The sequence below is a fragment of the Natator depressus genome, chromosome 28, assembly GCF_965152275.1.
Source record: "Natator depressus isolate rNatDep1 chromosome 28, rNatDep2.hap1, whole genome shotgun sequence".
In the NCBI taxonomy this organism is placed as follows: Eukaryota; Metazoa; Chordata; order Testudines; family Cheloniidae; genus Natator; species Natator depressus.
This window is the reverse complement of record NC_134261.1, coordinates 13,804,741-13,826,907: the sequence shown is the minus strand read 5'-3', so window position 1 is coordinate 13,826,907 and position 22,167 is coordinate 13,804,741. Positions and strand designations below refer to the sequence as shown.

At 47.1% G+C, this 22,167-nt stretch overlaps 1 protein-coding gene across 2 annotated transcripts; it reads left to right on the top strand.

Annotated features, from left to right (window-relative positions):
• Positions 1-1,915: 1,915 nt before the first annotated feature.
• On the top strand, positions 1,916-20,334 carry LOC141978926 (uncharacterized). Of its 2 annotated transcripts, none has more exons than XM_074941317.1 (3): positions 1,916-2,153; positions 15,375-15,488; positions 15,615-20,334. In XM_074941317.1, exon 3 carries the CDS (start codon positions 15,768-15,770, stop codon positions 16,656-16,658), a length of 891 nt encoding a protein of 296 aa, XP_074797418.1. In that variant the 5' UTR covers positions 1,916-2,153; positions 15,375-15,488; positions 15,615-15,767; the 3' UTR covers positions 16,659-20,334. The 2 variants fall into 2 exon arrangements, with proteins under 2 accessions (XP_074797418.1, XP_074797419.1); XM_074941318.1 differs by having other exon boundaries at positions 15,612-20,334.
• The last annotated feature ends 1,833 nt before the right edge of the window (positions 20,335-22,167 follow it).

Genomic DNA, 22,167 nt, shown 5'->3' with positions numbered 1-22,167 from the left:
TGCCTGCTGCTCTGGGACAAGGGGGGCTGGGGCATGCCGGCTGGGGTTGGGTTGGGGGTGTGGCCTGGGGAGGCTGGGGGCCATGCTCTGCGGCTGGGGAAGGGGTTGGGAGTGCTAGCCTGGGGCAGGGGCCATCGGGCACTGGAAAGGGGCCAGTGGTCACAATGGGGGCCAGGCTCTGGTGGATGCGGAAGGGGTGGGGTTTGGGGCAGAAGGGGTGGGGCTGGGGGGCTAGCCTCCCTGAGCCAGGGTTTCACCCACTACCCATGCTGGAACTATCCTGCCTGGTAACAAGACAGAGGCGGGAAAGTTTGGAGGACAAGTATGAGAAAGGGTCACACGACCATGAGATAATCTACCTGGCAACAGGAGATATATACATGGGACTTGTGTAGTATGCTGTCTGCTGAGGAAGCAGCCTGTGTTCGGTCGCATGATCATTGGGAGGAAAACATCAACCACTTATCTGTTCCATCCCACCAAGCAGTCCTGATCCCTGTTGACGTGGTCCTTGAGGTCCTGATCCTCATTCCCTTGAACGAGAGAGAGAAAACATGAGCTGACTCCATCCAGTCTATAGCCATTTACAACAACAAACTGAGTAATGTTGCAAGTTTATTTGTTTAAGTCCATTTTGGTCTTAGTTGGGTCTAGGCGTCAAGCCTGCTTGTACTCTGTAAACCACCGAGCTGTTTCGTTCTGTTTTGCATTTACCAGCCTGTCTATCCTTTATCCTGCCCAGTTAATAAATCCCTCTTAGTTCATCCCTTTAAGAGTGTTTTACTTTAATTTCCCTGCTGCGACCAATAGGTGATAGATCCTAATTTAAGGACTCAGGCTTATTTTAGAGGTGGGGGTCCTTATTAAAATGTCCTTCCCTGGTTTCTTCTGGTAACACCAATATGGCCATTCTTATGTAAAAATTGATTATAATAAAAATGTTTAGTACAGAAACTCCCAACACCAGCCAAAATTGATCACTTGGGCAACACAGCTCTGTCTGCTGGTTACCTAGGCAGAGTAGGTGAGTTCATGTAAATACAGTCTGGTTCTGAAGCCTTCCCCCAACCCCTGGCTCATCACTACCTCTCAGGGGAGAGTTCATTCAGACCTAGCTTACAAATCATAATTTTAAATTATAAGGTTGGTCAACATTGCGGAAACCAATGCACCAACATTGTCAGAAAAAACAACAGCTGTGTGAGGAAGCTAGTCTTCGTTCATACTTTTCAAACGTGTTATATGTTTTCAGGTACAAGTATTTTATCATACACTGTATATGCTTTTAAAGTGTGTATTAATGTTTCAATTTCAATTCAAATTTCCAACCAATCACTAAATTGGCAACACTGCATGTAACTAGTTGACCACTTGGGGGGGGGGTGTTGAAGAAATTCAGGGTGGAGAGGTGTAGGGAAGTCTCTCTTTCGCTGAATTAAGTCTCCTGCAGCCCCTCCGTAGGTCACATCAGACAGAGGACCTGCAGTGACCAGGCATTGGGATGTCTGGGCCTTTAAGAACCCAGCCCTGGGAGGCTCACGCTGAGAGGTGCTGTCTGGGGGAGGGGAAATAAAAAAATCCCCTCGCCCTATTTTTGCAAACACAAGTGTCTCAGGCCCCTGGGGTAACTGTTACCCCCTCTGCCCCTGCCTGGGCCAGGGTTTTACCCTCTGGCAGCGCCTCACCCCTGGGCTTAACCCCGGCTCCTCCACCCCCATCCCTGATTGAGTCCCTCTCCTAACCCTGCCTCCAGTTACTTGACCCCCCCGACCAGTCAATTTCCGCCCCCTGCTCCGATTTGCCCCCTTGGCCCCTTTTTAACCCCTGTAAAAAACTGTCTCCAGACTCGGATGCCAAGGAAGGGCAGGGTCAAGGGCAGTGCCTTCAGCAGCTGATACTGCGCATGCTCAGTGCGAGCCCCAGCCGGCGCGGCCGCCCGCGCGGGTGTCTGCAGGAGACCCGGGAAGGGGCTGGAGCAGCTGGGGGCGGAGGCAGGAAAATCCTGCGGCAGCTCCGGGCTGGGCAATACAAGGCGCTGCTCCCCCCATGGGGTCTGTGCTGGGGGGGGCTCATTAACCCCTCCCTGCCCGGCCGGGGGGGACGTTCCCCAGCGGGGACCAGCCCCCTGGGCAGCCCCGGGCCGGAGCCTGCAGGTAATTAACCAAGGGCTGGGGGGGAGACGCCTCTGCACGAGGGGGCCCAGGTCCCCCCGCCCCTGGGAACCGGCCCGGGGTTGTTCCCGCACCTGGGGCGGGCCCCGAGCTGCGTTCACACCAGTGACCCCGCTGCCCCCCCCGTCCCCGGCTCCAGCCAGGGGCTGCCCCAGAGGCACGGGGGGGGGGTCAGATGGGGCAAGAGACCGGGCCCCAGTGGGGTTCCCCTTCGTGTGTCTGGGGGTGCAGGGGGCGGGAAGGGAGTGATGAGAAATGAGCCAGAGATGGAGGGAGGGGACAGACCGTGTGAACGGGGGGGCAATTGAACTGTCTCTGGGCAGGTAGGAGATTGCAGGGGGGAGGGGAGTAAGGACCTCCTGTCTGATTTTGCTGCTTTGCTCTCAAATATTGATAAAAAATGACCAAATGGGGTCTAAAATCCATGTTGTTTTGCCCACCTTTCTCTCCTCCTGAGATTTTATCCTGTCTTCTGTTCCATTCTCAAATATCAATTTAAAATCTCCTCAGTTTTGGGGTGTTTTCCCACCCATTTTATCGGCAGCAGTTTGCCCTTGTGTAGGTGGGCAATTGTTGCCCTGAGTCATTCCCCAGATGGGGATCCGGTCAGTGAGTGCGTCGTGGGAGAGCTCTGAGACACGGCCGTCTCTGGGGTGGGGACGGGGTGGCCGGTCTCTGCCAGCAACAGGGCCTGGCAGGAGCAGAGCAGTGAAAGGCAGGAGCAAGTGTCATCAGTGGAGTAACCAGTCCCAGCTCTTGTCTTCCAATCTGCCCAGTGCAAGACCGACAAGCCACCAGCTGCCAGGCACCTGCCCATTTCCTGCTGCTGCCCCCTCCCCGGCAGCCTTCCCGATCTGTATTCCACCCTATGAGGCCCCCCCTCGACATCCTTTAAAAACTTGGGGCAGGGGTCTTGGACATAGGCATAGTTTGACTTCTCTTTGGGGTGGGGCAGGGGCAGCAGGGCTTGAGCCACCTCCGCATGGTGGGGTCCAGGGAGGGAGCGCCACCTCCACCCCTTAACTCACCTCAGCAGGCTACCCAGCCTGTCTAGGTGGGGGGGGGGGAAACGCAACTAAAAATGATAACTCAAAGGTGGGGAGCTTAGCGCAAAACGTTTGAAAACAGTTTAGGGTGCAGGGAGCGGGGTCGCTAGGGGCTGTGTGCAGGCAGCGGGGTAGCTCAGGGTGCAAGGAGGTGGGTAGCTGGGGCTGTGGGCAGGCAGCTGGGTAGTTCAGGGGGAGGGGGTAGGTCAGGATGCAGGTAGAGTGGCATGAGGGGCTGTGTGCTGGGAGGACTCACCTGCGGTTCCTGTTCCCAGAGGGGTCTGCCAGCCACAGAGCTGGGTCTCCCCACCCAGGGGGCTCTTACTAGCTACCTCAGCCAGCCATGTGTCGGGTCAAGAAAGGATTTCCCTCCCTCCCCAATAAGAACGGCCACACTGGGTCAGACCAAAGGTCTATCTAGCCCAGTATGCTGTCCTCTGACAGTGGCCAATGCCTGGTGCTCCAAAGGGAATGAACAGAACAGATAATCACGAAGTGATCCATCCCCTGTTGCCTATTCCCAGCTTCTGGCAAACAGAGGCTAGGGACACCATCCCTATGTTCTGGATTTTTTTCTCCTTTTCCCCTGAAGCATCCCCATGGCTGGAGATGGGACAGGGGATGGAGTGGGTCAGTGAGCACTCTCCCTCTCAGGTACTTGTTCGCATGCTCAGTGGTTGGGTTTAGCGTGCAGGTGCCTGTGAGACAGAGGAAGTCAGACCAGATGGTCTGGGAGCACCTTCTGGCTTTAAACTCTATGACTATGAACAGAAGTATCCCAAACCCCATGACGAATGGTCTCTGTGACGGACTTCCTCAGGGTGTAACTTGGAACTGGGATACTGCTGAGCCCTCTGACATACCCATCTGGGCCCCTTCTCACACTGTGAGGCCGTGACAAACTGCAGACTGCTCCCGGTCCTGCAATCATGCAGACCTTTACACAGGCAGGGACACACCCAGTTGCAGTTACATGAAGGCTTCTCCTCAGCCACTCATGAACGAACGATAGAGAGGCTCCAGCCAGCTCTCCCTAGCCTAGGATGTTTCTCAAATGCAGACACCTGGGGCTTTTCCTGCAGCCATGACAACCTCAGGAACCTGGCCGGGTGGCCCTGGGCTCTGACCGCAGGGCAGCGGGTACTGACCACCCCCTGGGTCTGGCCACACGGCTCTAGCCATGCTGCTGTGGGGCTTCAGCCTCTGGCCCCTGGTTCCAGCTGTGCGGCAGCAGGCGCTGGCTCCCACCTCCAGTCCCAGGCTCTGGCTGCACAGTGCCAAGTGCTGGCCACAGGCGCCGATGGCCCCCGGCCACAGCTGCATGGCCATGGGCTCCAACCACAGGGCTTTGGGCGCCAACCGCTGGCTCTGGCCATGGAGCTTCAGTTGGCCTCTGGCCCCCAGTTTTGGCCGTGCGGTGGCGGGTGCTGGCCCGGTCTCTGGCCACGTGGCCCCACCCCCTGGTGCTGATCTCCTGCCCCAGCTGCATGGCAGCAAGCACCAACCCACAGCTCAGTTCCTGGGCTCCAGCCATGCAGTGGCGGGAGCTGTCCTTGGGTGCTGACTCCTGGCCCTGGCTGCGCAGCAGCGAGGCTCCAGCCTCGCACCCCTGGGCTCTGGTACCCAGCTCCGGGCTCTGGCCATGCGGTTGCAGGCACTGGCCCCGGGCTCTGACCCACAACTCCGGCTGCAGGCTCCGATCGCTGGCTCCAGCCACGCTGTTTCTGTCCCCGGGTCCAGGCTCTGGCTGCTGACACCAACCCCTGGTCCTGGCCACATGGCAGCAGACACCAGGCCCTGGCTCTGGCCATGCAATAGTGGGGCTCATCACCCACCCCCATCACCTCTGGCTGCCACTGCCTCCCAGGGCCCCGTATCTACTGCCTGCCCCCCTCCCCGCCCCGGACCCTGCTGCTTTCCTGTCCTCACATCCATCCCACCATCACCTCTGGCCCCTGTTGTCTCTCCTTCGTGACCCCCCCCACCCCTGCCCAGCCAGGGCTTAATGGGTTCTGGGGCTGCCTGAGAAAAGTGATATTAACAAACATGCAAATATCACTTTTAACAGCAGACTTACTAGCTATCTGTGAAAAGTGATACTTGTATGTTTGTTAATATCACTTATCCCTTTTCATAGCCTCCCAGGTAACTAAAGGGTGCTGTAATATTAACAAATACCACTTTTCACAGCAAGCCCAAGGACCCATTAAGTCCTGGATGGGGGTGCCGAAGGGGGAGGCAGCAAGTGAGCTGTAGCTCACGAAAACTTATGCTCAAATAAATTGGTTAGTCTCTAAGGTGCCACAAGTCCTCCTTTTCTTGTTAGTCTCCCACTAACACGGCTGCTACTCTGAAACCTGTCTTATGAAAGGAGACTCAAGGAGCTTGGCTTATTTAGCCTAACCAAAAGAAGGCTGAGAGGAGATATGATTGCTCTCTATAAATATATCAGAGGGATAAATACCAGGGAGGGAGAGGAATTGTTTAAGCTCAGTACCAATGTGGACACAAGAACAAATGGATATAAACTGGCCACCAGGAAGTTTAGACTTGAAATTAGATGAAGGTTTCTAACTATCAGAGGAGTGAAGTTCTGCAACAGTGTTCCAAAGGGAGCAGTGGGGGCAAAAGACATATCTGGCTTCAAGACTAAGCTTGATAAGTTTATGGAGGGGATGGTATGATGGGATAACCTAATTTTGGTAATTAATTGATCTTTGACTATTAGTGGTAAATATGCCCAATGGCCTGTGATGGGATGTTAGGTGGGGTGGGATCTGAGTTACTACAGAGAATTCTTTCCTGGGTGTCTGGCTAGTGACTCTTGCCCACATGCTCAGGGTTTAGCTGATCGCCATATTTGGGGTCGGGAAGGAATTTTCCTCCAGGGCAGATTGGCAGAGGCCCTGGGGGTTTTTCTCAAGACTGAACATGTCCAGTTTTTTAACTTTTCCTCATAGCTTAGGTTTTTTGAGCCTTTTATCACTTTTGTTGCTCTCCTCCGGACTCTCTCCAATCTGACCACATATTTTTGAAGTGTGGCACCCCGAACTGGACACAGTGCTCCAGCTGAGGCCTCACCAGTGCTAAATCAAATGGGACAGTTCTCTCTTATGCCTTACATACAACACTCCCATTATACACCGCAGGATGATATTAGCTTTCTTTGCAACTGGATCATATATTTGACTCAGATTCAATTTGTGATCTTCTGCAACCGCAGATCCTTTTCAGCAGAAGTATGGGCAGTTACTTCCTATTGTGTACTTGTGCATTTGAGTTTGTCTTCCTAAGTGTAGTACACACAAACAGAAACCCTCCTCTCTGACACACTTTAATATCAGAATTTGTTTAGGTAATAAAGCTCCAATTTTCACAGGCCAAGAATGAAACCCAGGTTTCCTGCATGGCAGGTGCAAATTCTACCATTGAACCATCTTAGTGAAATGAAAATCTATCATTTCTACTCCTTCCCCGCATCCACTAGGTCAGTAAGACTGTCAAAGAAGGAAGTTAGGTTGGTTTGGCACTATTTGTTCTTGAAAAATCCATGCTGACTATAACTTCTACCCCTATTTTCCTGTAGGTGCTTAGCAACTGATAGTTTAAGAATTTGTTTCAATATCTTTTCAGGTATCAAATGTAGGCTGAGTGGTTTATAATTCCCCAGGTCCTTTTTGTTCCTCTGTTTAAAGATAGGTTTCAGAATGGTAGCTGTGTTAGTCTGTATCAGCAAAAACAATGAGGAGTCCTTGTGGCACCTTTGAGACTAATAAATTTATTTGGGCATAAGCTTTCAACTCCTCATTGTTTTTGTTTAAAGATAGGTACTATGTTTGCCAGTGGGAGCCATGATTGGCTGAACCTGCGGACGCGGCAGGTAAACAAACCGGTCCGGCCCACCAGGCGCTTCCCTGAACAAGCGGCGGACCGGCTTTGAGAACCACTGCTCTAGGCCACTGGTGTTGCTGAAACCTCTGCCTATCATAGTGACCAACATTGTCTCCTTTTACTCCTCCCTGTGTCTGTCTGTATCCAGAAGTCGGTTGTCTTAGTTTTATGGTGTCAGCTCTTTGGGGCAGGGACTGTGCTTTTGTCCTCGGTTTGTAGATTGTGCAGCAGATTGGGATCCCAGTCCATGACTGGGGTGACTAAATGCAACAGGGATTGAAATAATAAATAATGGGCAGGATGTGGTCAGCGGTCAGCAACGTGGTAAAAATTGTGAGGTCCGTGGTAATTTTTAAAAAATTGAATGACCTAATCCCCCCAATGTCTGTCACTAAGTACAGTAATGTTGACAATTGTCTGTCATGCAACATGGTGGTGCCAACCCCCGGATGCGGGCAATGGAAGGGAAGGAGTCGGAGAGCTGGGAGGCGATGGGTGATGGCAGGCGGTGGTGTGGAAGGTTTGGGACAAAAATCTTCTGTAAGCTAGGGGGACTGGGGACTAGGGGAAGAGGGATTCCCTGGAGCAGGGTCTCTCAGAAGGTGGTTTGCTATGCAGGGCTGAGAGCAATGGTAGGGTCTGGGTCAGGCTGGGTTGGTGGTGGGGGTGGGAGTAAAGGGAGGTGGGTGCCGGGCAGCGGGTGCTCCAGAAAGTGGGTGCTAACAATGGGAGGGAGGGAAGGGACACTTTTTGGCTGGAGCTGCTGGGAGTCAGGAACAAGGAACAGTGGGAGTGGGGGGGGGTAGAAGGTGGTTGGGGAACAGGAAATCTGGGGGAAGGGGTATCGAGACGGGCTGCGGGCAGTGGGGGCTGGGGTAGAAAACACAAGGAGTGGGTGTGATCCTAGCACCCCTGTATTCACCTGCACACTACTGTGGTCAGATGTTTGGCTGCGTGTGTGTGTTCCCTCCATATGCTGTCCCAGCTCTGCAGAGACAGCTGGCACAGCAGACCTCAAGCAAACTGCCCAGTGACCACAAAATCTGGTAAGGTAAGAAGGCACCCAGGCAAGTTTATTGTCGAAAAAGCACCTGAGTCAAGAGAGATTAACTCTATCAAGGTATCTTAAAGTACAGCAGCAGCCGTGAATTTAGCAAACTGAGCAAGGATATGAAGGAAAACTTAACCGGTATGTAAAAATATTTGAGAAAGAAGGTTATATTTTTAGCTCTGAGCGAGGAGTGTGGATCAGTTGGTTAAAGCAGTTGGGAACCCACATCCTGGATTTTTATCCTGGCTCTGAGAGGAGAGTGGGGGTCGTTACCTGCTCTGGCAAAACCTGAAGTTGTTCCCCCAGTGTATGTTGCTTTTGTGTGCACGCCAAATGGATTGCAGGAGTTCCCTTTTTTGCTGCAGTTAACTGTTTTTGGGCAGCTCCATGTGTTAATGCATTAATTCTCGGTATTCACTGGCTCAATTTTGGTTTTTCACTTTGAAATTCTTTTTTATTTACTCCCCTGCAATCAAGTTGCAGCTCTTGTCTTCTAAAGTGCTCTATGAACTGTTCCATTTTTCCCCTTCATCTGATTTACCAGTCCAGTGAAAGTATTGTTTGCTACTTCTCCCTCCTGTGCACTCCCACTCTGATAGGCACCAGTCTAGGTCTTTGCTTAAGTTTTTCTGGAATCTGGCTTTTACCATATGGTGGTGGTTATTATGCAGTGATTCCTGTTTCATTTTTTAATTTTGCTGTGGCTACCTTTTTCCATTTCTGTCCCCATTCTTCAGGCACAGGGTAGCTACCTGAAGCCTGCTGTTGGCCACCAATAGTTATAACAGGGCACGGCACATCTCTTTTTTTGTAGGTTTTTTACCTCTGTTTCCAGTGTTTTATTTTGTTCCCATGCTTGCTGTCTCTGGACTGCTTGCCACCCTGCTAGGAGAGCGGGAGTGTTCCAGAGCTCTGTGGCTTCTTCTGCTTCTTTTAACTCTTTCTTTGTTTCTGTTACTTGCCCCACCAATTTTGTGGCATGTTATCTTAGCCATTTAACAGCCATGGTTATAGTTTGCAATTTTCTACATTTCAAGCCTACAGTCTGCCATAGCCTTACAAATTCCATTGCATGTTTCTTCCCCACTATATTTTTTTAAATTCATATGGACCTCTTTTGCTAGCAACCCAGCACATCCATGCCTTCTAAAACTTTTTGGGGATTTTCCAGGAGAGGTTAGGGGGGTTCCCTAACACATATCAGATCAGGGATTGGGGTCACCAGTGTGGTCAGATGTTTGGCTGCATGTGTGTTTTTTCCGTGTGTGGTGCCCCAGCTCTGCGCAGACAGCTGGCACAGCAGATCTTGAGCGAACCACCCAATGACCACAAAATCTGTTCAGGTGTGAAGGCACTTGGTCAGGTTTATTGTCAGTGAAGCACGATCCTAGCTCCCCAGATCAATGTCTATGGTTATACCCGTGAAAATGGATGCAGTTCAGTCAGTGGCAGGACTTTCGATTGCCCCCTAGGCTGGCCGAAGACACTCCCTCTGAGATAAATATTTATACACCAATACAAACAATTTACGTGTTGCCCTTGACATCTCTGGGTGCCACCCATTGCCTAGTACCTGTTGGTTTGATCAAAACCTCTCTATCCATCATGCTGTCATCCTGACCTTATCCTTAAGATGGGTCAGCGTGTTCCTGTTATCTCTGGTGAATGTGCTGGTATCGGGGTGTTCTGGTACCACCTTTCTGGAATGTGTTTGTGTGTATATTCTTGTGCCTGCTACTACTTAGGAACGTGTGTTTCTGCAATATCAGCCCTGTTCTTGCCAGATTCTGTGAGCAGGACCTGCCTCTTGCTCACACCTTAACTTTGCTTTATATCCGCAAAGTTTTGACTACTACGTTAGTTCAGGCCTCTAATACAAGGGCTTAAGTCTCACGTTCTCTTCCTACTACAATTACTGCAATATTGTTTGTATAAAATATGCCCGTGAGGTATCATGTGGAAGCTAACAACACGCTGGTTATTAATGTCACTGTAAAATGCATGTGCTAACCTTAGATGTGACATCCTGAATTTCCTCTGTATGCTGTCACTAGAACATGTTTAACACAAAGACAGCCTCCCTAGGGAACAGTGACACACAGGTGTGTCCTAGATAAAGGAATGGGGGTTTGCTTCAGCTTACCTAAAGCTTCAAACTAAACCAACAGGGGTTCTCCTGAGCCTGAACTCAGGAGACGGAGAACTAACATGGCTCCTGCACCCAGAGAGATACAGGAGACTGAATCTCCAGGTGGCTTTGCTGACTTGAGATGCAGAGATCCCTGTGGGGAAGGAACAGAGAGAGACTATGTTTATCCTTGACCTTACCGAGTCGAAGAAAGCAGGCACTCTGATCCCTCGCCAGGCTGGCCCATAAAAAGCTAGGAAGGAGATGATGCAGGGTGCGTGGGGTGTGGAGAGGGTGAAAGAAACCATCTTGCATAAAGACTGTATTTTGCTAGATTGCTAGCTAGTATTTTGCTAGTTTTAGATGTGTGTTTTCATTGTTTTTGTAACTATAAAATCATAGGACTGGAAGGGACCTCAAGAGGTCATCTAGTCCAGTCCCCTGCACGTATGGCAGGACTAAGTATTTTCAAGACCATCCCTGACAGGTGTTTGTCTAACCTGCTCTTAAAAAATCTCCAATGATAGAGATTCCACAACCTCCCTTGGCAATTTATTCCAGTGCTTGGCCACCCTGACAGTTAGGAAGTTTTTCCTAATGTCCAATCTAAACTTCCCTTGCTGCAATTTAAGCCCATTGCTTCTTGTCCTATCCTCAAAGGTTAAGAAGAACAATTTTTCTCCTTCTTCCTTGTATGTACTTGAAAACTGTTCTCGTGTTCCCTCTCAGTCTTCTCTTTTCCAGACTAAACAAACCCAATTTTTTCATTCTTCCCTCATAGGTCATGTTTTCTAGACCTTTAATCATTTTTGTTGCTCTTCTCTGGACTTTCTCCAATTTGTCCACATCTTTCCTGAAATGTGGTGCCCAGAACTGGACAGAATACTCCAGATGAGGCCTAATCAGTGTGGAGTAGAGTGGAAGAATTACTTCTTGTGTCTTGCTTACAGAACTGCTAATACATCCCAAATGATGTTTGCTTTTTTTGCAACAGTGTTACACTGTTGACTCATATTTAGCTTGTGGTCCACTCTGACCCCCAGATCCCTTTCCGTGGTACTCCTTCCTAGGTAGTCATTGCCCATTTTGTTTGGGTCTACCTCTCCCTTTTACATGGGATCACTTAATTAATGCTCTTCTGTTAATAAATTTGTTTTTGGAGAGACTAGATGGGTGAGGTAATGTCTTTTATTGGACCAACTTCTGTTGATCATAAACCAATTCAGTGCTGTGCTTGAAGGGATGGGTGTATTTACCCCAGTTATATTAACAAGCAGTGACGCATTGAGTCCTTCACAGAGCAGTCTGAGGATGAGCCATGGTAGGAGCTGTGCGCTGCAGAGAAACATCTCTCAGAGTTCACTGGTTGTTACTTGCTAGTTTGCTGGTGAGGAAGACAGGCTGGTGTAGCAGGAAGCTGGCACAGTCTAGTCCAGTGGTTCTCAAACTTTTGTACTGGTGAACCCTTTCACATAGCAAGCCTCTGAGTGCAACCCCCCTTATAAAGTAAAACCACTTTTTTCTATACTTAACACCATTATAAATGCTGGAGACAAAGCGGGGTTTGGGGTGGAGGCTGACAGCTCGTGACCCCCGCATGTAATAACCTCACGACCCCCAGTTTGAGAACCCCTGGTCTAGTCACTCTTGCTGAGGTAGGGAGGTAACAGTGGCTCAGAGCTCTGGGTAGCCCCTGCAGTGAGTTCCAGCAGGTGCTCATCAGGTCCCAGGAGGTGGTGAGGGAGAGGCGCATGTGTCATAATGAGAGACGGGGCTCGCTGCAACTCTTTCCCTTTCCTTTATGTCTGAGTGCCCCCCCGCCCCAGCAGCCAGACCTTGTGCTTTTGCCTCTCTTGGAATGAAATGCTGCAGTTCTCCCATTCCTAGACCTTGGGCGACAATACCCTGTGTGAACAACTATCCCCTCTGGAGCAGGGAGTCCCTATGTAAACTGCTCCAGTCCTGCTCATCTAACCCAGTTCTGCAAGCTGGCTACTGCCAGCCAGTAGAATATCCAAAGTTCAGGCATTATCTCTTAAGAACCATTCATTATTTTTGCCAAGGGTGGCTCATCTTGAGACATTCTTCTTCTTATCCTGCTTGTTTTCCTCACAGATCTCCTATGAAATGAATCCAAATGATTCAGACAGCAAATATTGCAAGAACCAGGGCAACATACAGCATTCATCAGTATTACAGAGCAGCTCCGTCTCCGTCACAGGGGTTTGGAGAAATATGACTACGGGATAGCTGGGAAGTGGAGAGGGTGGGAGGAAGGGGCTGTGGGAGCTTTGAGGGATGTGGAGCTGTGGGGGATCCCAGCCCATTCACACACAATTCCTGCCCAGACCCCACTGCACTCCATTCTTCCTCTAGCCCAGTTTCACTCTATTTTCCTTACTTTTCTCAAATATTTGTACTCTTCCCTTCTTGCCACTGCACAATGCCTACCTCGCCGCCCACCACACACGCCCCTGTTCCATATCCATGTGGACCCCAGCCACTGTTCCTGAGTCCTTACATTCTTTCTAGTCACAAGACAACCCCTTTCCTGGGACAAATGTGTACTATCTTAGAGATGTCATAGGTCAGTAGTAAAATTTCTGCAGGTTCGTAGGGTCTCGCTTTCCCTTCCCCTTATGCAGCAGCCACAATCTCTTTCCTGCTGTTACCCGCTTATTTTAGGGCACCCCGCCTATATTTTACCGAGGGCTGAAGGCGTGACCTGGTTAATTTAGGACACCCCCGCTTATATCCTATTGACGGCTTAAGGCGTGACCCAGTTCATTTCAGCATTTTTTTTGAAGGCTTAGGCACCTATTTTTACCCCTGGGACTTAGGAAGAAACTTGGTTAATTTAAGTATTTGCTTGGGGGGGGGGGAGGCTTTACAGGTTTGCAGAACCTTTTTTAGTGAAAGAGCTTTACACAGCTGTTTTAAATATTTATTTATTTATTAGTAATATATACAGAATATATATGAAGCAAATTTTTTATGCTTACCATTTTTATTATACACACACATTTTGCTTGGTGGCTAGTCAGGATTTATTTATTTAGGGTTTTTTTGGCAATGCCTCTGCACGTCATGGTCGGGCAGAGGGGTTAGAGTTTCAGCAGCGGGATGTTGAACTGCAGTTCAGAAATGGTTTTTAAAGAGCATTGTTTTTTATTTATATAGGTGAAACTAGCTTTTTTTAAAAAAATTATTAAATTATATTTTATACTTTTAAATAACAAATTTTAATTATGCGCTGGTTTTTGTGTGTGTGGGTTTTTTTGTTTTGTTTGCTTAAGTTTTTTACATTTTATTAAATCTCAAGCCTATACTGAAGGCACCTTTGATTTTTTGAGTCAGCCCCTACGAAGATCACATGGTACAAGTAATATTTTTCACATTCTCCTTTTGCAGAGGAATTAGTCTTTTGATCCTGAATTATAGCATGTAATTCCCCATCAGTCTCCACATACCGGGGGATTTTCATACTCCCTCCAACTACATCAGACTTGCTAGATAACCTAATTCCTCAAAACATGCTTTCCTGATATCTAACAACTCTGGCATACTTCATTCAGTGATATTCCTGCCCCTTCTTATTCCTTGCAATGCTGAGTTCATGCTTACCTGTCCCACCTTCCCTAGGACTCTCTCATTGTCTTTGAGCCTCTCTCTGTCTGTAAGAAGCAGTTCCAGAGGGATTTTCGTTAGGGCTGGAGACTTCATTTTCTGGGAGGTGGAGTTACTGTGACCTACCAGGGTACAATCTAGGCTAATAAGCAGCTGTCACCCCTGCGCTGTATCTGTGGGTGCTTTACAATGTCCTGCAGAAGTAGCTCCTTCTGGGCTACTTACAAACAGCCTCCCAGCATGCAAACCACATCCTGAGTGTGTGTAATTGCAGCCAGCCAGCCACCTTTGGGTTACAGTCTGGCGCTCACCAGTCTTGGTTATACTGCCGGGTGACTCCAACACACCCCCAGTCTCAGATTTCCCTCCAGAAATGTACACCCTCTCCTGGACAATACAAGTTATATTAGGTCCATTATTTCTTTAAAAGAATAATGTGCACACAACTTGTCACCCTAAATGGAGTTTCCCAGACACTTCAGTTTAAACACACTGGATTAGGTAAAACAATAAAAAAGTTTATTAATTACAAAGAGCTAGATTTTAAGTGAGTACAAGTCATGAGATATAAAAGCCAGAAATGGTTATAAGACATATAAAGATACACCAGTGATGAATTACCTATGTTAAATTCAAAGCAAAGTTTTCTCACTATATGCTTTCAACAGTCTGCCTGACCAAACTTCTTAGGTCTCTTCTCCCAGAGGCCAACGAAGGCTTCCTTTGTCTCTTCACGTGCAGTGAATGCGATGGGAAGTGAGAGAAAGAGGGGGTGTTTCAGGGTTGTCTTTCCCTTCTTTTTATAGTCCCATTCCCCCTTTGAGAAGTCTTTCCAGCAGGGAGCAAGGCGACAGGCAGTCTGTGTGGAAGGGAACTCCATGTTGCGTCTTTGCTAAGATGTAGATTTTTTCCCTCTGTTCCCTTTTCTGCCAAAGAATGGCTGCTTAGCAGGTAATGGTCCATCAGCTCTGCTTTCACCTGGCTGAGACAGCCTCTTATCCTTTGTCTCTGAGGAACTGGTTTGGCCACTCCTCAGAGTTATCTGGAAAACAGACTTTTAGTCGTGATCTCAGCTTGTGTTTATAACTTCATATACAATGCTGCTATGTGCATTTTGCCAGGATATTAATTGAGTTTTTAAATGATACCTTACAAGGCACACTTTGTACAAAGGTTATTAGGGTGTAAGGTATGAATACAGTTGTATATTCTGTCAGTTACCTACTCTATTTTTCGGAGCCCCTTCGATGAAGAATGCCTGGCTTTGTGCGTTTTCAGCAGAAATGTGGATAGTTACATCCTTCATAAGCACAGTGTGTGTGGCACGTTTGAGCATCCTGGGAGCTGGCCCCAGGACTTTATTGCTTTAAAATGGGCTGGGGTTAAAATGATGGAACATTCTGTGTGACAGATATCTCATGAATTCACCCAATATCCCATGTTTTCTTTCCCCTGAGCAGGGTTTCCAAATCTGATGTGATCTTCCAGCTACAAAGCTACAATGAGAGGAGGAGCCGTGGGTCAGAGATCTCAGGACCCAGAAGAAAGACAGTTCATGATATTTGCCTGCATAGGTGAGGAATCATTAATCCAAGTCAAAAACTGTCAGTGCCTGAAGGAACAGCTGAGATTCCCTACAAAGATCTTGGGAGCTCTCTTTTCCATTCCTGTTTCTGAGGTTTCCCTTTCTATCCCAGCAGATGTTGGGATGGTGATTCAGAATGAGAACCAGAATCCTCAGCAGAAGGATGCTAAGCAAGTGGAAACGCGTAACATTCTTGCAAGGATCCAAAGGGAATGTGTTCATGAGTCATGAGTAGGAAAACGCCAGTGAGCGTCAGCACAAGCCAGAGATGCAGCAGGAAAACCAACCAGGTGAGAGAGTGGGTAAATCCATCAGTTACTGGGAAACTCAAAAAGACCTCCATGAAACCCCAGCCCAGCAGAGAAACCTCATGGAAGAGAGAAAAAATTCATGTATTGAGTGTGGGAAAAACTTCAGTAACCACTCAGGCCTTATTAATCATGAGAGAATTCACACAGGGGAGAGACTTTATGAATGTGATGAGTGCGGGAAAAGCTTCAGTCAGAGCTCACATCTTATAAGACATCAGAGAATGCATATGGGAGAGCGACCGCATGAATGCAGTGAGTGCGGGAAAACCTTCAGTAACCGCTCAGATCTTATTAGACATCAGAGAATCCACACAGGAGAACGACTGTATGAATGCTGTGAGTGTGGGAAAACCTTTAGTAATCGCTCAGATCTTATTACACATCAGAGAATGCACACGGGAGAGAGACCCTATGAATGCTGTGAGTGCGGGAAAACCTTCACACAGAGCTCACACCGCATTCGACATCAGAGAATCCACACAGGAGAGAAACCCTATAAATGCTGTGAGTGCGGCAAAAGGTTTGCTGACAGTTCAGCCCTTACTAATCATCAGAGAATTCACACAGGAGAGAGACCCTATGAATGCTTTGAGTGTGGGAAAAACTTCATTGATGGCTCAGCCTTTACGAAACATCAGAGAATGCACACTAACGAGAGACCCTATGAATGCTGCGAGTGCGGGAAAAACTTCAGTGTGAGCTCGGCCCTTATTAGACATCAAAGGATCCACACAGAAGAGAGACCGTATAGATGTTCTGAATGTGGGAAAGGCTTCCATCAGCGCTCAGCCCTTATTTATCATCAGAGAATCTGCAAGGGGGATAAACACCATCTAAACCTTGTCTAGGGCTAAAAAAAATGTTTTCTTTAATCATTTTCCTAATTCCCACATAGTGAATTTTAAGGCTGTTGACGCCGTTTGATTCACTGTGGTCCCTCAGTGAGTTGTGTGCCTAGTATCAGGAATCCCCACCAACCCCAGCTGGGAGAGAGACTGGTGACCTTGACTAGCCACATCAAGTTAAAATGTATCTGGGCCTCATCTCTACTAGGATTTTCCATGGCGTTAGCTCAGTTGGGTTAGCTGTCCTGATGTAAAACCACAACTAGTCTTGCAGTAAAGATATAGCCCCGTATATAGTGCCCAGGAGTATGTAGCACATTTCCTCATGACCTGACCTAACTTCCATCATTTTTCCTAGTCTAAATAGACCTGGAGCACATATTTCTACTCTTCTTCCCACTGCAAAGCAGTCTATTAAAGTCCCCAAGTTCCCCTTTTGGGCAAAAATTGTCTCATTCTCAGTTGTCCTCATGTTGCCCTGTTGGTTGCTGAACAGCTGTCATTTTTAGTACCATTTCCTTCCTTCCCCATCACCCCAGCAGTGTTACCTTCTGTCTGATCCTTGTGGAGTTTATCTTCTTCACATTCTGCAGAGTGTCAGTTTATGCAATATTCTCCACTCTCTGTGCTATGATTTCTTTGAGCCTAAATCAGACTCTCTGGAGCTGGAGATGAAAGTGTCACAGACTTTAAAGGAGACTTTAAATTGATCTGAAACTCGGTGTGATCGTTCGGAATTTAAATCCCACTTTTCCTTTATTAGCAAAGCCACTTTTAGGGCTGAGTTGGAATTGTTTCCAGATGGGAAGATTGGCTATTTTTTCCCCATTACGAGGCTAAAACTTTCTTAAATAACATGACTCAATAATAATGAGACAGTGCTGAGTGAAGCAGGTTTGAACGGATCAGAGGAGAATGAGATGGGAGAATCTGTGGTCCTGGTTCTGAGTCATCAGATATAAGCTGCTCTGAAATTTCACTTAATATAAAACTGGAAGTGTTATATTCCTCTTTGTAATGTGGGTTTTTCTCTTTCCTGGAGGCCATTTGGTCACATCACTAGATATTAATTTTGTTTGACAGAATGTAGCTCAGAATTATGGGGCACTTGGAGACATATAACCATTTGCTAAAATTGCTTTTTACTTTCTTTTTGTTCTTTCCCCAATCCCTTCATGATCACATGAAGAAAGTGTAAGTGTAGCTCAGTCAATAGGAGAGAATAGTCCAAGGTATTGGATACGCTATCAAGGAAACAGTCATGTTTTAAATCTCAGCTTTCAAACTGTGAACCACAGCACAACTCAAATTGTGTAACTAACTGAAGTAAATGGATATGATCACAACTGTATTTAACTATTTAGGTCAGTATTGTTTCAATGATCTGGGGAGAGAGTTCCATAGTAAGTAATTTGAAAATAGGCAAAATGCACATGTATTTGGTTCCCAATGAGTTGTGACCCATGCCCTACAGGAGGTTACTCCTGAAAATATCTCCTAGTTCATCCTCTGATTTGGGAAATGCTGCCCTGAACTGTGCAGATAAGGAGGAAATAGAAGTGTTTTTGCTGAACTCATCTGTTCTAATTGCTGCAAATGTGTGTAACATGAAATCAGTATTGAATGTTAACTGGCAGAAATTCTGATCCAGGTCTGTATCCAGTTTCTAACTGAGGCCTGTACCACCTGATTAAAAATAAATGAACTGGGCATGTTTAGGGAAGCTATTCCTCATTAACACTGCTGAGATTTTGGGGGGGTTGGTAGAGGTTTCTATTCCAGAGAAGTGTGAATTTACCCTGACAAAGGTAAAAGATTTGGGAAGAATTCAGGTAGAAGTAGCAGGCATCCAATGTTTGGTTTTCACACCAGAGAAGGAAGCTATGAAGAACTATGTCCAACTCAAACTATTTTTAGAACAACATTCTCTATTTCAGTGGCATTGATTACAGTCCCAAAGGATGCCATAGTTAGATTGGGAACAATTGTCCCTTACCATTCGGATGCAAAGAGAGAAACTGTTGATGCCTTCAGAGGACATTCCTTCCCCCTGGATCGCAGTCTGTGTGCCTTGTTTGACAACAAAGATTTTCACTTTGTGCAAGTGATGATAACCAATGAGGGAGTGTCAGGTTCCAAGTTCAAAGGGCAAGGTACTTGAATGTTGAGTCCTGAGTCTATACTTTAATCTCTTAGGTTTGCTCTTGTGTATTATGTATTTGCATCACTTCTCTACCTCCTGCTACTTTGAAAGGTTTTAAAAATATGAGAATAAAGTAGAGGTGCTATTTTCATTGTGCAAACTTTCCCAAATAGTGTGAAACCCCTTCCACCAACACTTATGGGGGAAGACCTAGAACTCACTGAAGTGGAAGGCACCTATGGTGGGGTAAATCACAACTTTAGAGAAGCTTTCACCATGTGGAAATGGGGATTAAAAGAAAACTAACATGATAATATTTTGTAATTTTTGAATGTTACTGGTACCAATGAAAATTAAAGTAAACAGGAAGTTAATTATTAGTTGAAGAATAAGAGTCTAATGTGATAACCCAAATTACATCAGAAAACAGAGTTACATTGTTTTTGTATTATACAAAATTATATGTATTATACAAAATGGTGGCTAACACTGAAAATCTTCTTTGATGTCATTTTTCCTCTTTGGACTAAGGAGTTCTGAAGTAAAACCGCACACCAAAAATTGGAGTAGTGGAATATGTGAGAGAAATAATGTACATGCGAATACTGAACCAGTGTGGTATTTCTATTTCAGATGGAATTTATTTTGATAAGCTTTAAAGTAAATTTCTGTTAAGAAGAAAACTAGTTCAGAAAAAAAATTGTCACCTTTTACCCAGTTTAACTGTAAGAATCACTGGGTTCTCCACTTCTCTTGTTTGCAAAGGAAAGTTGTGAAATCTGTCATGGGATGGCCACATATATTTTTAAGACTAGTGATGGATGCATGATGCAGTGGGTAGTTTTTTGGTTAACAACTTTCGCAACCATCTGCCTCATTCCAACTGGAGTGGGCCATGCTGTCTGCATCCAAGGCCTACTTCCCACCTGATTTGCCTGGAGACCTCTGGGGAGGCAGCATAAAGCATGTGAGCTTAACTGTCAACCACAAAGATCCTTCACCTTCCTCATCAACTCTCAGTCTGGAACTGCCTGGTTCCTCAACTGCAGCTACATCGCCTACTGCGCAGAAGTCCACAGGCTGAGAGCTCAGGAGAGTTCCAACCCCTTGTCATTTTGGTATCATTTTGTTCATGTTTTGTTTGAACTAACTGGGAGATGTCCCGGACATCTTTATTACACTAGGGTGTGACGATGTGGCTCAGTGAGTGTATCTGAGTTATCACCTGTAAGAGCCACCCAGGAGAGGTACTAGAGAGAATCACTGACCACATCTAAACAGCCCTAAAACTCCACCCTGTGAAATCACTAAACATGTGCTCCTCATTCTGTGAAAGCAGCTAACGAAACTCGAAACTAACGAGTTTGGCCATGATCCAATGAGGTGTGAGTGTACAAGACCACTCCAGCAGTCATTATACATTCTTCTCTGTACACTAATAAAGATGAATACCTTTCAAAACAAAATAGTTTTATTCACTTATGAAAACAGCTTCAACAATAAACTACAGAAATTAAAATACAATTTCAAAAATAAAAATTGGGCACCTTATAAATAAACAAGAGGAAGGAACAGTGATCTCCCTTGTAGCTACACATTCATCAACAATGGCTGTAACAGGTCAGTGTAGGAAAAGCTGTTGTTGTCCATACTTTCCCCTGGTGTAGAGTGATAGGGGTAGGGGTATGGGCCTTCAGGAATGCTGGTGTGGGGATGGTATAGAGAGGTGCTCTGCCATTCACTTGCTCCTCATTTGGTCTCACCTTTCATTGATTCCATCACCCCAGACACATTGCACTGCTGCCCAGCATCCCTCCTGCGTGTAATCTGCCTGTATGGGAGATTTCAATCACCCTGATATCTGCTGGGAGAGCAATACAGCTGTGCACAGACAATCCAGGAAGTTTTTGGAAAGTGTAGGGGACAATTTCCTGGTGCAAGTGCTGGAGGAACCAACTACGGGCAGAGCTCTTCTTGACCTGCTGCTCACAAACCGGGAAGAATTAGTAGGGGAATCAAAAGTGGATGGGAACCTGGGAGGCAGTGACCATGAGACGGTCGAGTTCAGGATCCTGACACAGGGAAGAAAGGAGAGCAGCAGAATACGGACCCTGGACTTCAGAAAAGCAGACTTTGACTCCCTCAGGGAACTGATGGGCAGGATCCCCTGGGAGAATAACATCAGGGGGAAAGGAGTCCAGGAGAGCTGGCTGTATTTTAAAGTATCCTTATTGAGGTTACAGGGGCAAACCATCCTGCTGTGTAGAAAGAATAGTAAATATGGCAGGCGACCAGCTTGACTTAACAGTGAAATCATTGCTGATGTTAAACACAAAAAGAAGCTTACAAGAAGTGGAAGACTGGACAAATGACCAGGGATGAGTATAAAAATATTGCTCGGGCATGCAGGAGTGAAATCAGGAAGGCCAAATTACACCTGGAGTTGCAGCTAGCAAGAGATGTTAAGAGTAACAAGAAGGGTTTCTTCAGGTATGTTAGCAACAAGAAGAAAGTCAAGGAAAGTGTGGGCCCCTTACTGAATGAGGGAGGCAACCGAGTGACAGAGGATGTGGAAAAAGCTAATGTACTCAATGCTTTTTTTGCCTCTGTCTTCACGAACAAGGTCAGCTCCCAGACTATTGCACTGGTCAGCACAGCATGGGGAGGAGGTGACCAGCCCTCTGTGGAGAAAGAAGTGGTTCAGGACTATTTAGAAAAGCTGGACAAGCACAAGTCCATGGGGCCGGACATGTTGCATCCGAGAGTGCTAAAGGAGTTGGCAGATGTGATTGCAGAGCCATTGGCCATTATCTTTGAAAACTCATGGCGATCGGGGGAGGTCCTGGATGACTGGAAAAAGGCTAATGTAGTGCCCATCTTTAAAAAAGGGAAGAAGGAGGATCCTGGGAACTACAGGCCAGTCAGCCTCACTTCAGTCAATGGAAAAATCATGGAGCAGGTCCTCAAGGAATCAATTCTGAAGCATTTAGAGGAGAGGAAAGTGATCAGGAACAGTCAGCTTGGATTCACCAAGGGCAAGTCATGCCTGACTAATCTAATTGCCTTCTCTGACGAGATAACTGGCTCTGTGAATGAGGGGAAAGCAGTGGACATGTTGTTCCTTGACTTTAGCAAAGCTTTTGACACGGTCTCCCACATTATTCTTGCCAGCAAGTTAAAGAAGTATGGGCTGGATGAATGGAGGATAAGGTGGATAGAAAGTTGGCTAGATTGTTGGGCTCAACGGGTAGTGATCAATGGCTCCATGGCTAGTTGGCAGGCTGTATCAAGTGGAGTGCCCTAAGGGTCGGTCCTCGGGCTGGTTTTGTGCAATATCTTCATTAATGATCTGGAGGATGGTGTGGATTG